Below are 17,953 nucleotides of genomic sequence, written 5' to 3'. Positions count from 1 at the left end.
TTTTTTCCCCTTTGGTTCTTCCTTGCGACGTTGCATAAATCACCTGGAAATCTCCGTGACCAGAGCAGGAGTTGATGGACACTACCTCTGAAGAGGATGGGTTCTGGCTGCAGCTCTGGTTTTCTTGATACAGGCTGCAGCAAGATTTTTATTTTTTTTTAAATGCACATACATTGTGCGCAGGGGTGGATTGACCGTAGACCTTACAGGGAAATTTCTTCTACTAGCCGATGCCCAGCAGGCCGCCTGGGCCCCCCTCACAGCCATCCAGTGGATGTTTTTGTGGATGTATTTTGTGATTGACTGTGGTGTTTGGCTCTGTTGGGATGGTATAATGTGCCACAATATGGTATTGCTGGCCCTGCCTTCCAGCAATTTGGACCCAACTACAAAACAGGGCCACCTTTAGTATTTTTTCAGGCCCCTTTAAGTTCCCTGTCCGCCCCTGATTGTGCAGGTATTACTGGAGTTTCCTGACTTTGCTTGTGCAGCTTACAATAATGGGGCCACCTCTCTTTAAAAAAAAAAAAAAAAAAGTACACCAGACAGTCCATGAAATGTGTGTGTGCACATTAATATATATATATATATATATATATATATATATATATGAAGTGTGGGTTGGCCAGACTTTTAAAAAGGAAGCATACTTACCTGCTGCTCACCGCTAGGTCCTGGCTGCTTCAGTCCCCGGCCGCCTTCTTCCCGCTCTGAACATCTCCTTTGTCCCCCTTGCGTCTTGTGACCAAATGACATGATGCAAAGGGGTCATTGGCTGCAGCAGAGTCAAAGCAGATGTTTGGAGGGACACAAGCAAGTTGTAGGTTGTTACAGTTACACTCTGGCTGATACTTTGTTGCAACAATGTATTTCGGTTATTTAAGACATGAAAGCCGGGTCATTTGGTAGTTGCCCGATTTGAACAGTGATACCCCAGATTGCTATGCTATGGGGCCCATTCGGATAACAAAAGACTATGTGAAAATAAAGACTTTGGCTCCATGGTGATTCTACAGTATTCGTGTAGTCTGAGTGCCATTTACCTAATATGCACTCAGACCGGAGCTATCTGGGGATGTGTTACATGTCTATGTTTACTGTAATGGCTGTGACATTGGCTGTGACATTGTATGTTTGAGTAGTGATTTCTGTCCTGTTGTCCCCACATGTATAGTGGTGATTTCCCTTTGTCCTGAGAGATCATGGAATTACTCCTCGGTTGTCTCCAGGGTATGTGTCTATGTTTACTGCAAGGGTTGTTACATTATATGTTTGAATGGTGATTTCTGTCCTGTTGTCCCCACGTGTATAGTGGCAATCTCCCTTTGTCCTGAGAGATAATTGAATTACTCCTCGGTTGTCTCCGGTACAGAGAGGAGGAAACCAGGATGCATTGTGGGAATGTATTGTGTCTGTGTGTCCTGAATTGTTGTTTATCTGTCCTGTGTCACAGTCTTCCATCTGGTCCCCCTAGGAGAGTGTCCACCAGATGGGGGCCTGCATAAATATGAGCGGGTAGCCCTCAGTAAAGAGATATTCTGCTTCTTACCCTCAATTGACTTTTTTTGTAGAGCATCACTAATCACTAGCCTTTGTAAGAGCTCTCTGGATTTTATCTACACTTACAGGAGCATGGATGACTGCAAAACGAACCTAAAAGCCCTCTAGAATTCGGGGACAAGGACATCTAAGCGGTCCAACCCTCATCCAGCCTGAGGCAACCGTAACATAGGTGAGCCAGGATTCAGCAGCAGGGAGCAGGTCAGTATATTTCCCATTGACAGGACTGTCTGGAGGGAGGGGGAGGGGAAAAGTTGCCAATCTCCCCTCAAGGTGGCCAACCAGTTTAAGGCTGCTGCCTGAGTGATAAGTCTGCTGAATGTCAGACAGCCAGGGACCCTGGACAGAAGGCAGCACTTTTCTCCACTTCTGTCGGAGAATACTGCACTTAAAGGGCTTTTCCTGGACGCCTATACTGATAACCTGTCCTCGGGATAGGTCATCAATATCTGATCGGTGAGGTTCTGATACCTGGCAGCCCTACCTAGCAGCAGTTTGAAGACGTTGTGGAGCGCCGTGGCCTCCTCGCAGCTCTCCAAACACAGCACCATATGTTGTGTAGTGGCTATGCTTGGTATAGCAGCACTATTCAGTTGAATGGGACCAAGCTGCACATAGTCCTTGTGTGACGACCATGGTCATGGTCGTGACTCCTGTAACTGCATGCAGTTGCCTGCGGTCTAGGTCTGGTTGTCAATCACAGGTGAGGGCTGTAGTATGTTGCCTCACCTGTGGTTGCCGCTGGCAACATTATTTATGCGGCAGCATAGCAGCCTGAGCTGTTGCGAGGCAGCTTGCTATGTTGTGCATGCGGTTGCACTTGGCAACGTGTGTTTATATGTGTGCACTTTCCTTGTCTGGTGTGCACAGAGTTTATTGTGTGTGTATTCCCCTTTAAGTTGCTGTCTTCCCTTCCCTGGTGTTAGAAGGGTTAACTTCCTTCCTAGTGTGGGTGTGGCTACTTGGGCCTATATAGCTTCTGCTGTGATTCAGAAGTCTGGGGGGGTACTTCAGCCATGGTCTGCTGGAGTCAGCCTCCTACTTTATACCATCTGCCAGTGAGGGCCACCCTTGTGGTCATAAATGTTTATATGTGTTGTTAAGTTGATGTTGTTTTCCTTTCATGTTTCATGTTTGCTGTGTCCATTTATGTTTGGTTTGGACATCAGCTTGTGAGCACGGGATCCAGTCAGCAAGGCTGTGGCAGGTAGGTGTGAACAAGAGTAGTTCTCCTGCCATATCCATAAGTCTATATACCCCATCTCCTTGCAGCTTGGCCAGTGAGACTCCTGTTCCTCCGTGTCCAGAAGAAAGAGGTCGTCTTACCCTGCTCCTTGTTCCAGGGCAATCCTGAGCGCGAGTAGGAATATTAGGTTCCGGTGTATGAGCCCTCCCACCATCAGGGTTGGCTCATATGGTTAGGTGTCAGGGTCAGGTTAGGGACGTGATAGGAGGTGACCTGCTCCCTAATTCTGTTGTACTGGCTGAGCAGCCAATAACATCTTTTGGCATCGCACGGCTGAGGGTTTTCCCCATCCTCAGCCGTGACACCATGTGACCGATGAATGGGACATCACATGACCTGCTGATCGTCAGGGGAGGCAGGAGTCAGACCGCCACCGATCAGATATTGACCTATGCTGAGGATAGGCCATCAATATATGAATCCGGGAAAACCCTTTTTAGGTTATTTTATGCATTGTTAGCGAGAGCTGTTCATAGATTCTATTTGTCTACTTAATAATGGTGCTATATTACTGTTGTTATGCCAACTGGCCTAACGTCACATTCAGTTGTTCTGTCAGATACCATTGTGTAAGTGTGAACGTCTTACTATATTTTCTATTTCTGAATTTGAGAGTATTTGCACTAGAAAACCGCGCCCTCTTTTGAGAAACTTTCCTACTTTCCCCTCTTTACACCTCTCCGCCTGTCTGCGTTCCAACGCCAGAAAACCTGTCAGATTATGTAGGAAAGTTTCTCTAGAGGGAATCATGGGTTGCAGCCAATGTTGCAGTAAGCATCTTTTGGGGCCGGTAGCTTTCGTTCTGTAAGTCCTTTGTCTCCTGTCTCTTCCCAATAGTGAAACAAATAAATAATAGGGCTTAAAGGAATGTTAAGGCTCCATATGTCCTACACTGTCTGTGCTACCTGCTTCGACAGAGAACAGATCTTTGGGCAAGTCCAGAGGCCGTGATATAGATCTGTATGTGGTGTGAGACATTTTGGGAAGCTTGACAATCTGTTGGGTCTGTTAGGGGCCGGCGGCAAATTAAAGGCAGAAATAGCATTATGCATTAATCTAAAATGCGTGTCTCTCCAGGTTTCGTTTAGTATGACTTTCGTCATGGCCCACCATCCGTTCAATATCTTATTCCCTGCCTCTTCATCCTCTAGTATCCGAGCCCATGGCCTAAATGTCTGCTGGGGCAACCCATCTCCCAAAAGCTTTTCTAATTTGGGAATATAGGAGCTAGATGGATTGAGGACCTGTCCTCCTTTGTAAGATCTTATCAAAACTGTTTTTATTTGTCTCCTTCCTTCTCCACTCTTTGAACAAGACACTACTTCTGCCCTGCTCTAATTCTGGGTGTCCCCATAAAGGTAGGTGCTTCGATATGTTCTGACACAGAACTTATTCGAGGGCGTCTTCCTTGCCACAGGAAATGTATCATTTCACTGTGCAACCTGGCTATATCTGCATGCTTGATCAGCAGAGGTATCGTCTGAAGGGGTTATAAGAGTCTTGAAAAACTAATCATTTTATTTAAGTGTACTCTTCCCAGGAGTGACAGAGGCAGGTTGGGCCATTTGCGTAACTCTTGTACTATTTTGTGGATTAGGGGAGTGTAACTAAGCTTGTATAAAGAATCTGTCTTGTTCCCCACTTTGATCCCCTAGTAAGTTATAAGATCCTTCGCTATTGGTATTCCGCATTCCTCTCTGTAGCTGTAGGAGTGCGCACTTTGCAGTATTAACCCCGAAGGACGAGAGCTTTCCAAAGTCATTTATATTTTCCAATACCTTCCATAAACAGCAGAATATCATCTGTGAAAAAGGCTGCTTTCAGCTCAACATTCCCCTAATACCCTCAAATTTGTCTCTGAAGTTCAAATAACGTACCAGGGGCTCTATTGCCAGGTTAAACAGAAGAGGTGACAGGAGACAGCCCTGCCTGGCACCTCTATGTAAAGCAAAGGGGTCAGATAGGAAGCCCTGTGTGCCTATCCTGGCCTGTGGGTTTATATATAGTTGTTTTAAGTACATCCGAAATGGACCCTTCATCCCCAGCTTGTCCAGCACCCTCCCCAGCCACTCCCAATGGATATGACCAGGGAGGGTGTCGTGATCCCCTAGCTCCTCTGGTCAACCACATCAAGGGCCGCCAGTGAGCATATTTGTCACCGCCGATCTCTGCTTCACAAAACCAACCTGTGTTGGGCTGATTGTCCTCGGAAGAATTCTAGCCAATCTGTTGGCCATTAGTTTGGAAAGGATCTTCAGGTCTTGGCTGATAAGGGAGATCGGGCGGTAGGATGCGGGATTTTCAGTGGGTTTACCCTCTTTTGGGAGCAGTCTTATATGAGCCATATTCATTGAGGGTGATAGCATTTCCCCATGCAAGATCGCATTTCCTATACAGGACAATATAGGTGATATCTGCACTTTCAGGATTTTGTAAAAGTCACCCGGGTATCCATCAGGCCCCGTGGACTTATTCCCTGGCAACTGGACAATTGTGTTTTATATTTCTGTCGCCGTAATGGGTGCGTTGCGAAGAGCTATGTCCTCAGGTGACAGCATTGGGATATATTTTGATCAAAACAGATCTGAGCCCGCCTACCAAGCGCCAAGGTGGTCTCAGGTCAGGCGGGTCCTATGCTAAACCTACCTAAGCCATTGGGCTTCTATGTTCAGGAGCGCAGACGCCGCACATATGGTGTGCTGCTCCTAGTCACCTCCATGTGCATCAAGCAACCAATGTCTCAGATATTATCATATCAGAGTGAGGACTTTGTCCATATATAATGCTTGCATCTACTTTACTAAGTGCATTATTATCTTATTTCTGTTATTTTCTTCAATAATATGGCCAATGACATCCGCAGATTTGTATATCATACCGTGCAGGATTTTTTTTTTTTCTGTGATTTTTTTGTCTATGTAGTATTTGCTTGAGGGAGTGGCACCTTCAAGTGTGAATGCGCACCTATTTTGTCTTGGGAGTAGCATTCCTCTGCACTTTTGCCCTTCCTATCCAATAGAGCACCTTGATTAGGTGGTACATACAGGTGTGCTTGCTCCTCCTCCCATTGGTTGCTTGATGCACCTGGAGGTGACTAGGAGCAGCACACCATATGTGCGGAGTCTGCGCTCCTGAACATAGAAGCCCAGTGGCTTAGGTAGGTTTAGCGTAGGACCTGTCTGACCTGAGACCACCTTGGCGCTTGGTAGGCAGGCTCAGATGTGTTTTGATCAAAATATATTGGCTAAGTGTCTCAGATATTATCATATCAGAGTGAGGACTTTGTCCATTTATAATGCTTGCATGTACTTACTAAGTGCATTATTATTACCTTATTTCTGTGATTTTCTTCAATAATATGGCCAGTGACATCAACAGATTTGTATATCATACCGTGCAGGATGTTTTTATCTTAGTTTTTTCTGTGATTTTTTTGCACTATGGGACAGCCCGGAAGGAGGAGTTTCTTATCACTGCACTATGGGACAGCCCAGAGGGAGGAGTTTCACTGCACTATGGGACAGCTCAGAGGGAGGAGTGTCACTGCACTATTAAAAAGCCCAGAGGGAGGAGTTTCACTGCACTGTGGGACAGCCCAGAGGGAGGAGTTTCACTGCACTGTGGGACAGCCCAGAGGGAGGAGTTTCACTGCACTATGGGACAGCACAGAGGGAGGAGTTTCACTGCACTATGGGACAGCCCAGAGGGAGGAGTTTATCACTGCACTACAGAGCAGTCCAGAGGGAGGAGCTTATTGCTGCAGTACAGGACAGCCCAGAGGAAGGAGCTTATCACTGCACTACAATCCATTACACCACAGTGCGATCGCTAATGATTGCAGTTGGTGATGGCGGTACATGGCTGGGATCTGAGTTTTCTTGACCCCTGCTCATAGTCACAGCTCCTGTAAGCCAGCGGTCACAACTATGTACTGGAAAATGCAGGTAGGGATAAAAAACATTTTCCATTTTCCAAAAAAATATTATTCAAAAACAATAATTGTGTATTGTCTACATTTGCCACCAAGATCATAGACACTTAAATAACAGCGAGGAATGTCGAGGGGCGCTGCTGAATAACGGCGCCAAATTTAAAAGGTAGACTGACCATATTTAACCAGTTAAATGTTACTGTGTATCAGGGTATCAACTCAGAAAGTATTCTACATCTCATCACCATTGTAATACACTTCACCAGATTGGCAGCAGGATCTGTACAGGCACAATCAGCTTCATGTATCATCCATGAGGAGTAACACAGAAGCCTCTCGAGATACGAGAACTCAAGACCAAAGAGGTCTAAGCTAATATGGGGGAGGATGAGGACTATGGAAGTATTAGAGAAATTACATAAAACCCCTCAACCTCTAATCCGCTATGTGGAGCTTCATGGGTTGTCACGTACTTTGGCATACTCCTTAGGGAGATCGACAAATCTCTTCTTCTCCACCAGGGCCGAGTCTCCAAAGTAGTAGTTCCAGGAATACTCTGGAGACAGGAGCTTGGTGGGTTTGTAATACAGGAAATATCTGTTGAGATAACTCTCATCATGCCAAAGGGCTTCTATGTTTATGTCTTTATCGGCCAGCATGGCGTGGTGGCAATGGTTGGTCAACTTGTAGATCTCTTCCACCGTGCCTCCAAAATGGGACCCCGTGTAATAGAAATCGCCCTCGTCTTCGGGGATGTAACCTGCAGACTGAGGTCGCCTTTCATTGGGGAACTCCTTGCGAGACGATGTGAAAAAACCCGGATGGATGACGCCATAAACATCACTGAGGATCTCAACCCCAACCTGGTCTTTGAACTCCATGTCCACATCTAGACACACCAGATAGTCCACCTCATTGACAAACCGATCATGGATGTAGTCTCGAATGATCTGCATCCTCCTCATGGTGATGTCCTGCCATCTTTTGTAGGCCGGGACCTCCAGGACAACCAGATTTCTCCTTTCACCAAGTGTAATGTTGGGGACGGCAGCTGGCTGGTCGGTCATTACATAATAAGTGACCCGGTGTCCAGTCATGAAAAACTTCTCAGCTGTGTCCAGAAAATGTTTGATAAACTTAGTGTACCTAAAAAAGAGAACAGAAAATGTTTTCAGAAAACATGTGGTTTATAAAGAAAACCAATCAGTATTATAGCAGTTATATCCTTGTACATAGGAGGCAGTATTATAGTAATTATATTCTTGTACATAGGAGCAGTATTATAGTAGTTATATTCTTGTATATAGCAGTATTATAGTAGTTATATTCTTGTACATAGGAGCAGTATTATAGTAGTTATATTCTAGTACATAGGAGCAGTATTATAGTTGTTATATTCTTGTACATAGGAGGCAGTATTATAGTTGTTATATTCTTGTACATAGGAGGCAGTATTATTGTAGTTATATTCTTGTACATAGGAGCAGTATTATAGTAGTTATATTCTTGTACATAGGAGCAGTATTATAGTAGTTATATTCTTGTACATAGGAGGCAGTATTATAGTAGTTATATTCTTGTACATAAGAGGCAGTATTATAGTAGTTATATTCTTGTACATAGGAGGCAGTATTATAGTAGTTATATTCTTGTACATAAGAGGCAGTATTATAGTAGTTATATTCTTGTACATAGGAGGCAGTATTATAGTAGTTATATTCTTGTACATAGGAGCGGTATTATAGTAGTTATATTCTTGTACATAGGAGCAGTATTATAGTAGTTATATTGTTGTACATAGGAGCAGTATTATAGTAGTGATATTCTTGTACATAGGAGCAGTATTATAGTAGTTATATTCTTGTACATGGGAGGCAGTATTATAGTAGTTATATTCTTGTATATAGGAGCAGTATTATAGTAGCTATATTCTTGTATATAGGAGCAGTATTATAGTAGTTATATTCTTGTACATAGGAGCAGTATTATAGTAGTTATATTCTTGTACATAAGAGGCAGTATTATAGTAGTTATATTCTTGTACATAGGGGCAGTATTATAGTAGTTATATTCTTGTACATAGGAGCAGTATTATAGTAGTTATATTCTTGTACATAAGAGGCAGTATTATAGTAGTTATATTCTTGTACATAGGAGCAGTATTATAGCAGTTATATTCTTGTACATAGGAGGCAGTATTATAGTAGTTATACTATATAGAATGAGTGTGAATTGTCTTGATTTCCTTACTTTCTAATAGCAAACACAGTCAGTCCAATGTGAACTCCTCTCTTGTGGAATTGTGCGTTGAGTATGTCTATATTGTAGAGTCCATTCCATACAATCGGCGCTAGCCATGGAATCACCGAGAGATAATCTGTCCGTCTGGCAGAGAGAAGAGCATTAATCATTACACCCAGTGTGTCTTCTTTTCCAAATATGATGAAAGTGTTATTCCAGTTTGTGTTTGGCCGTGTCTTCCACAAGTAATAAAGCCCGGAGATCTCGCTCTCTAGACAATTGCTCCCTCTTCCATTTTCAACCACCAGATTTACATTTTAGTGGGAAATGCAGCCAAACTGTTATCTAGAAATAATATATAATCTCAAAAATGTGCTTTTATCCCCGCCCTTACCAAAATTGTTTGATCTTAATAAATGTCCAATTTTAAATGTTTTTTGTTTAATAAATTACATGTGTCGGCACTACCTTCCTCTGCTCAGATCACTGCGATACCATTAAACTCTATGGAACTTGTTCAGGGACGGCAAGCAGTGGATAAGTGGTGCTCTGCATCAAATACTTAACAGTCCAATCCTAAAAAGATGAAACAATGCGTCGTTCACTATAAAATCCTTACTTTGTTCATAAATCCATAAAATACACAGGCTTTGAAGTTGGGGCCGCATTGTTTCATCTTTTGAAGATTTTAATGTTTTTTCTGCTTTGCACTATACATTTTTTGATAGAATAACGTAATAAGAAAGACAAATAATAAAGTAAATACAATAGCCATACTCACTAGAGAAAAGGTACTAATTCTAAAGCTTTAATATAAGGCCGCACGCACACGACTGTGGTGTGTTTTGCAGTCTGAAAATCGCAGATCTGCAAAACACGGATGGCGTCCGTGCGCGTTCCGCAATTTGCCGAAAGGCACAGACAGCTTTCAATATAAATGCCAATTCTTGTCCGCAAAGAGCGGACAAGAATAGGACATGTTATATTTTTTTAGTGGGGCTACGGAACGGAAGTGAATTGGTCCGCATCCGAGCTGCCAAAACGAGAAGGAGAGGGAGAAATGTGACAACATGGATGGAGGGGGAGAAATGTGACAACATGGATGGAGGGGGAGAAATGTGACAACATGGATGGAGGGGGAAGAAATGTGACAACATGGATGGAGGAGGGGGGGGATGTAACAGCATGGATGGAGGGGGAGAAATGTGACAACATGGATGGAGGGGGAGAAATGTGACAACATGGATGGAGGAGGGGGGGGATGTAACAGCATGGATGGAGGGGGAGAAATGTGACAACATGGATGGAGGGGGGAGAAATGTGACAACATGGATGGAGGGGTAGAAATGTGACAACATAGATGGAGGGGTAGAAATGTGACAACATGGATGGAGGGGGGAAATGTGACAACATGGATGGAGGAGGGGGGATGTAACAGCATGAATGGAGGGGGAGAAATGTGACAACATGGATGGAGGAGGGGGGATGTAACAGCATGGATGGAGGGGGAGAAATGTGACAACATGGATGGAGAGGGAGAAATGTGACAACATGGATGGAGGGGTAGAAATGTGACAACATGGATGGAGGGGGGAAATGTGACAACATGGATGGAGGGGGAGAAGTGTGACAACATGGATGTAGGTGGGAGAAATGTGACAACATGGATGGAGGGGGGGAAATGTGAAAACATGGATGGGGGAGAAATGTGACAACATGGATGGAGGGGGGAAATGTGACAACATGGATGGAGGGGGAGAAGTGTGACAACATGGATGTAGGTGGGAGAAATGTGACAACATGGATGGAGGGGGGGAATGTGAAAACATGGATGGGGGGAGAAATGTGACAACATCTGAGGTCTGATTAACATTGGGTGTATGATTGCTGGTCTGACCTGAGGTGCAATGGAAAATATTTTTTTCTTATTATCCTACTCTAAAACCGAGGTGCATCTTATGGGTCGGTGCGTCTTATAGGGTGAAAAATACAGTCCTCAAACCAGCGATTGTCTGAAGCAGAGCGAAGATACCAGGACCACACAGAGGAGAAGCCAGCTGCTTCAGATGGGACAAGGGCCAGGTGAGCTGCGGGGGGAGGGGCGCCAAAATTTAGCTTCGCTTGTGTTGTAAAAAATCCTTGCACCGGCCCTGGTAGTTACCTCTGGGTTCTGACTCGGCTTGTTGACCATTCTTTGTTTGTTTGTCTTGTTTGTCCCACCGCACTTACCTAGGCTAGGGAACGCCGCCCAGTTGTGCTACGTTACCTAGGACCTATAGTGCAAGTAGGCAGGGCCAGGGGTGTGGGTGGAGTCAGTGGTGCACCATCCCCTCCCCCTCTTTGTGACATAAATATATTTTTTACAAAATTATTTGTGCCTTTCCACCTACGACAAGGCGATCTCTTAGGACAGGAAACTACACTAAATACTATCTCCTACTGGCCTCCATAAAATACAGGGAATGCAGGGTTTCCACATGCATGCTGAGCCCAGTCTGTATTTTGCCTCTGCTGGTGCCAAATGGCTTCCAATAAATGCACAGAGAGCAGAATAGTGTAATAGGCTTGGAAACATAAGAAGAAAAAACTGGATTCTGTAAAAAAAAAAAAAAACAGATCTTGTTGCAAGCGTTTGAGCCATATCTGTCTGAGATCCATTTTGTTTTTAAAGGAAAAAACCGCTGCATGCAGGACTTTTATTTCTATTTAAAAAAATATGGATCTCAGACGGAAATTATTTTTAAATATTATTTTTTTATCTGACGGATCAGAAGAACGGAAAGCTAAACGATGATGTGAACTCAGTCTTAGGAGGAATGTGTCCTTCTGCAGTACAGCATACAGAGCGTGCGCCGGAAGATGCAAGCTCCTGCAGGGGAGGTGAGTGGCACCAGCCGTGAAGATGCACCACCTCAGGGCCCTGATGGGGCGAGGATGCAGCCGGGCAGCAGAGGGGAGCTGAGGTCCAGAGTATAAGGGTAGAAAAAGACCCCGAGCCCCTGCCTTCTGAAAGGTGCCACCTAGAAATGCCACGCCCGGGGGTACAGACTATGTGCAATGCTGCGTGTCGTGAGGAGAGGAATACCATGACCTCTTAGTGCCCTGAGAAGGAGAGCGGGTGCAATAGCCTGCACAGTCACTATTTCCATCTTTATTGCTGCAACCAGAGGAGACTCCATCTATAGCAGGAATGCTCAACCTGCGGCCCTTCAGCTGTTGTAAAACTACAACTCCCACCAAACCCTGCTGTAGTATGATAGCTGTAGGCTGTCCAGGTATGCTGGGAGTTGTAGTTTTACAACAGCTGGAGGGCCGCAGGTTGGGCATTCCTGATCTAGAGTGTCGATGCCAAGAGTGAGCAGTTACCATGTTTGAGAGGCTCTGTACCCACCAAGCCGGGTGCCTCATTAGAGACCGTAATCACCAAGCCTCTGGTAAGGACTGTACCCACTAAGCCTGTTGCCCCCTATGGGACCTGTATGAACCTCTCACGCTTGTGTCCGCCTGATTCCTTCCACCATCCTACAGTATGGAGCAGATCCTTACGTGAGATCTGACCCCCTTACAGTGGTAACCCAAGGCTGATCTCTACAGTGTGCAACTTTATTCGGTGATGTAACTTAGTAAGAAGAGCTCTGGTTTTCTGCAGTGCCCCCACAGGTGACTCTAAGTATTACACCGTTCTTACTTATATCAATTACTATGATTATCAGACTCTCAGCACTTGGAGTAACTTACGGAGGCTTCAGGGCTTCTGGTTTCTCATACAGCATCCTGGAAACAGAGAAGAGGACAGCAGTATTATTTTATTGTATTTGAGGTCTGTATTTTAAAGCGGCGCTCCGCGTCCGGGAGCCAGATGCCTCAGGCTCACTCCCTACTGCAGGCCACGGCTAGTGCTTGTCTATCAGATCTCTTCTGCTGGCCTGCAGATTAATGGATGTCAATGAAAAAGCCATATCTAACCAGTAGGTGGCGCTGGTGTACATAATCCTGTGATATTATTTCCAGCAGTAGGTGGCGCCGGTGTACATAATCCTGTGATATTATTTGTGGCAGTAGGTGGCGCTGGTGTATATAATCCTGTGATATTATTTGTGGCAGTAGGTGGCGCTGGTGTGCATGATCCTGTGATATTATTTGTGGCAGTAAGTGGCGCTGGTGTACATGATCCTGTGAAATTATTTGTGGCAGTAGGTGGCGCTCGTGTACATGATCCTGTGATATTATTTGTGGCAGTAAGTGGCGCTGGTGTACATGATCCTGTGAAATTTATTGTGGCAGTAGGTGGCGCTGGTGTACATGATCCTGTGATATTATTTCCAGCAGTAGGTGGCGCTGGTGTACATGATCCTGTGATATTATTTCCAGCTGTAGGTGGCGCTGGTGTACATGATCCTGTGATATTATTTCCGGCAGTAGGTGGCGCTGGTGTACATGATCCTGTGATATTACTTCCAGTAGTAGGTGCCGCTGGTGTACATGATCCTGTGATATTATTTCCAGCTGTAGGTGGCGCTGGTCTACATGATCCTGTGATATTATTTCCAGCAGTAGGTGGCGGTGGTGTACATGATCCTGTGATATTATTTCCAGCAGTAGGTGGCGTTGGTGTACATGATCCTGTGATATTATTTCCAGCAGTAGGTGGCGCTGGTGTACATAATCCTGTGATATTATAGGTGGCGCTGGTGTACATGATCCTGTGATATTATTTGTGGCAGTAGGTGGCGCTGGTGTACATGATCCTGTGAAATTATTTGTGGCAGTAGGTGGCGCTGGTGTACATGATCCTGTGATATTATTTGTGGCAGTAGGTGGCGCTGGTGTACGTGATCCTGTGATATTATTTCCAGCTGTAGGTGGTGCTGGTGTACATGAGCCTGTGATATTATTTCCAGCTGTAGGTGGCGCTGGTGTACATGATCCTGTGATATTATTTCCAGCAGTAGGTGGCGCTGGTGTACATGATCCTGTGATATTATTTGTGGCAGTAGGTGGCACTGGTGTACATGATCCTGTGATATTATTTGCGGCAGTAGGTGGCGCTGGTGTACATGATCCTGTGATATTATTTCCAGCAGTAGGTGGCGCTGGTGTACATGATCCTGTGATATTATTTCCAGCAGTAGGTGGCACTGGTGTACATGATCCTGTGATATTATTTGCGGCAGTAGGTGGCGCTGGTGTACATGATCCTGTGATATTATTTCCAGCAGTAGGTGGCGCTGGTGTACATGATCCTGTGATATTACTTCCAACAGTAGGTGGCACTGGTGCCCACTGGTAGGATAAGAATTAGTTTTCCTTTGCTATAGGTCGGTATCCGCCATGTAGTGAAGCTGTTCAGCCACAAGATGTCAGCAGTGAGCTAAATGGAAATTTCCATAGACTTACAGCGCGGGGGAATATGGTCGCTGGGGGGGGGGAGGGGCGATTTCAGAGACTTTGGGCATGGACAGGTCATTGGTTTTGGTTGAATTCGAGAATATATTTCACTGTAGATTATTTGATAGACAGATTTTTATATATACATAACAGTCATATTTGGCAGTTTGGGTATATGGCGAAAGTGACGCTATGTCATGAGCTTAGGAGTCATTTATTAGGGATGGGTTCAGAAAAGAACCATAGAAAACAAAAAAAAAATCAAACGAACAGCAGAGTCTTTTCTTTAAAACCACAGGGAACCATCAGAAATGTTCTTAAAGGGATCCACAGTCTACTGAACGTCACCTCTTGATTCCCCCCTCCCCAGAGGAAACCATCATATCTGGAGACTGTCAGCAATCCTCAGAGCCTGTATATTGAATCCAGTAAACACCGCAGGAGAGGAGGACCATATTACACCCCATCAATCGCTCAGTCCTGTTACGTCCTCTGTCTCATAGACACTTGCTGTGGATCACAATATGTCGCCAACCAAACTCTACCTCGCCATCACATTAAAGACGATCCCCCAAACACATCCGTGTAAAATCCGATCACCGTCCCTCCGATCGATCACATCGTAACCTCCGCAAATGACAGAAGTGAAGTTCTCATAAAGACAGAGGTTCATTGGATATAAGAGTTTACCCCCCCCCCCTCCCCCCAATATATTCTCCTCTGTAACTCAAACCAATTATCTGTCCATAGACAGTCTCCGAAATCACCCTCAATGAGCAGTAAATTCACTAGAAGTGACCCCATATTCCCCCCGCCTGTAAGTCTATGTAAAGGTCCATTCAGCTCACTACTGACATCTTGTGGCTGAACAGCTTCACTACATGGTGGATACCGACCTATAGCAAAAGAAAAACTAATTCTTCTCCTACCAGTGAGCACCAGCACCACCTACTGCCGGAAGTAATGTCACAGGATTATGTAGACCAACGCCACCTACTGCCACAAATAATATCACAGGTGTAACAGGGTGCCGAAGGCACACTCGGTCTCCCATCAGCCGCAGATCTGCTGCTTAGCTTCAGGAGCGAGGATCTGTGTTTGACCTCCCTTTGCTAGCTGGGAGGCTCCCTGCTCCTAGGTCTGCCTTGAGCGCCGAGCTGATCACTCGGTGCTCGACTGGTCGGTCTGTCGGTCATGTGACGCTGGCCACGTCACATGACCCTTACTCACCACTATAAATACAGGCAGCCTGCTGGCCACAGGTTGCCTGTTAATTTAGGTTCCTGGCAGTTGTTGGATACCTGTGTACTTACCTGATCCTGTTCCCTGACGATCCTTTGCCTGCTCCTCCTGTACTGCTCATCCTTCCTGGTATATTGACCTCGGCTTCCACCTGACTATTCTTTGCGGACTCCTTTGGTACTTCTCGACTCTCCTGGTATTTATGACCCTGGCTTCTCCTGACCATTCTTTGCTTATCCCTCTGTACTGCGTTGTCCTCTTGGTTTTGACCCGGTCCGTTCACTATCCGTTATTTGTCTTGTCTGCCTTTCCTGCACGTATCCTAAGTTAGGGACTGCTGTCCAGTTGTCCCCTGTCATAAGGACTCGTGAGGCAAGTAGGCAGGGCTAGGGGTGAGGGTGGAGCGCAGTGGTCATTATCCTCCCCCCTGTGTGTGTTTCTCGAGTCTGCTAAGAGGTTGAATCCGCGTCAAGCCAGATGGGCTCTGTTTTTACTCGTTTTGATTTTTCCATTACGTTCAGGCCGGGAAGTAAAAATGTGAAGGCGGATGCATTATCTCGGAGCTTCCATGGTTTTCAACCTACTGAGGTACCAATCTTCATAGCAGCTCTAAACCGGGATATCTCTGCTCGCATTAGGTCTGAACAACATCTGGCACTGGATAAGTTGTTTGTTCCCATACAATTTTGTCTCCAGCTGTTGGGTGAGTGTCACGATTCTGCCTTTGGTGGACATCCGGGTGTTGAGGGCACTAAGGATCTGGTTTCTAGATCTTATTGGTGGCCCACTCTAACTAGGGATGTCAAGTCCTACGTATCAGCCTGTGAGGTTTGTGCCAGGTCCAAGACACCTAGGACTCGCCCTGCTGGTAACCTACGACCCCTACCCATTCCCAGTAGACCCTGGTCCCATATCTCAATGGACATTATAACTGACCTACCGCCGGCGGAGGGTAAGACTGTAGTTTGGGTAGTGGTCGATAGGTTTAGCAAGATGGTCCATGTCATTCCCCTGTCTAAACTTCTGAATGCCAAAACCCTGGCATCTATTTTTATGAAAGAAATTGTTTGATTGCATGGTATCCCGGAAAATATTGTTTCTGACAGGGGTGTGCAGTTTGTGTCCAAATTCTGGAGGGCCTTCTGTCAAAATGTCAAATTTCATTGTATTTTTCCTCTGCCTACCACCCTGAGAGTAATGGGCGGACTGAACGCCTTAATCAGTCTGTGGAACAATTTTTGAGGTTGTATGTTGCTGATGACCAGCAATTATGGGTGAAATTTCTTCCATTGGCTGAATTTGCTTTGAATAACCGTGTCAATTCTTCTGCTGGGGTTTCACGTTTCTTTTGTAACCATGCTTTCCATCCCCGTTTTCATTCTGGGTCATCCGTCTCCTCCTCTAACCCTGAGGCGGATAGGCTCTCCTCTGAACTGTGCACAGTTTGGGCCCGGGTTCAATCGAACTTAGAAAAGGATCAAAGTCCTCAGAAACTCAAGGCCGATAGGAGACCTTCAAGGGGGGTGAATTTTCAGGTTGGGGATAAGGTATGGTTGTCCTCCAAGAATCTCTCTCTTAAGGTAGATTCTAAAAAGTTTGCTCCTCGTTTTATTGGACCATATAAGATCACAGAGGTGATTAACCCGGTATCATTTAGGTGGGAGCTGCCCGAGTCATTCCACATTCATAATGTGTTCCATAAATCTCTACTTAAATAATATTTTGAACCGGTAGTACCATCGAAAGCCTCGCCTCTGCTGGTTCTTGTTAATGATGCTGTCGAGTATATGGTGTCTAAAATAGTGGATGTCAGGAAGGTGCGTAATTCCTTGCAGTACCTGATTCACTGGAAGGGGTATGGACCTAAAGAGAGATCTTGGATACCTGCCAGGGAGGTTCATGCTCCTAGACTTGTTCGAAAATTTCATTTAGAACACCCTGAAAGGCCATCGCCTGATGTCTTGGGTCCGGTGGCCCCTCGTAAAAGGGGGGGGGGGTACTGTAACGGGGTGCCGAAGGCGCACTCGGTCTCCCATCAGCCGCAGACCTGCTGCTTAGCTTCGGGAGCGAGGATCTGTGTTTGACCTTGTTCCCAGGGTGGCTTTGCTAGCTCGGTACACTCGGTGCTCGACTGGTCGGTCTGACGGTCATGTGACGCTGGCCATGTCACATGACCCTCACTCACCACTATAAATACAGGCAGCCTGCTGGCCACAGGTTGCCTGTTAATTTAGGTTCCTGGCAGTTGTTGGATACCCGTGTACTTACCTGATCCTGCTCCCTGACGATCCTTTGCCTGCTCCTCCTGTACTGCGCATCCTTCCTGGTATATTGACCTTGGCTTC

At 45.5% G+C, this 17,953-nt stretch overlaps 1 protein-coding gene across 1 annotated transcript; it reads right to left on the bottom strand.

The window, feature by feature from the left end:
* Positions 1–7,192: 7,192 nt before the first annotated feature.
* LOC122946276 (histo-blood group ABO system transferase-like) lies at positions 7,193–14,434 on the bottom strand. Its single transcript, XM_044305781.1, has 4 exons — positions 14,410–14,434; positions 12,717–12,759; positions 8,988–9,122; positions 7,193–7,883 (listed from the first exon to the last, which is right to left on the bottom strand). The coding sequence occupies exons 1-4, from the start codon at positions 14,432–14,434 to the stop codon at positions 7,193–7,195; spliced, it is 894 nt and encodes a 297-aa protein (XP_044161716.1).
* Positions 14,435–17,953: the final 3,519 nt, after the last annotated feature.

The sequence above is a fragment of the Bufo gargarizans genome, chromosome 9 (assembly GCF_014858855.1).
Source record: "Bufo gargarizans isolate SCDJY-AF-19 chromosome 9, ASM1485885v1, whole genome shotgun sequence".
In the NCBI taxonomy this organism is placed as follows: Eukaryota; Metazoa; Chordata; class Amphibia; order Anura; family Bufonidae; genus Bufo; species Bufo gargarizans.
This window is presented reverse-complemented; position numbering and strand designations above follow the sequence as displayed.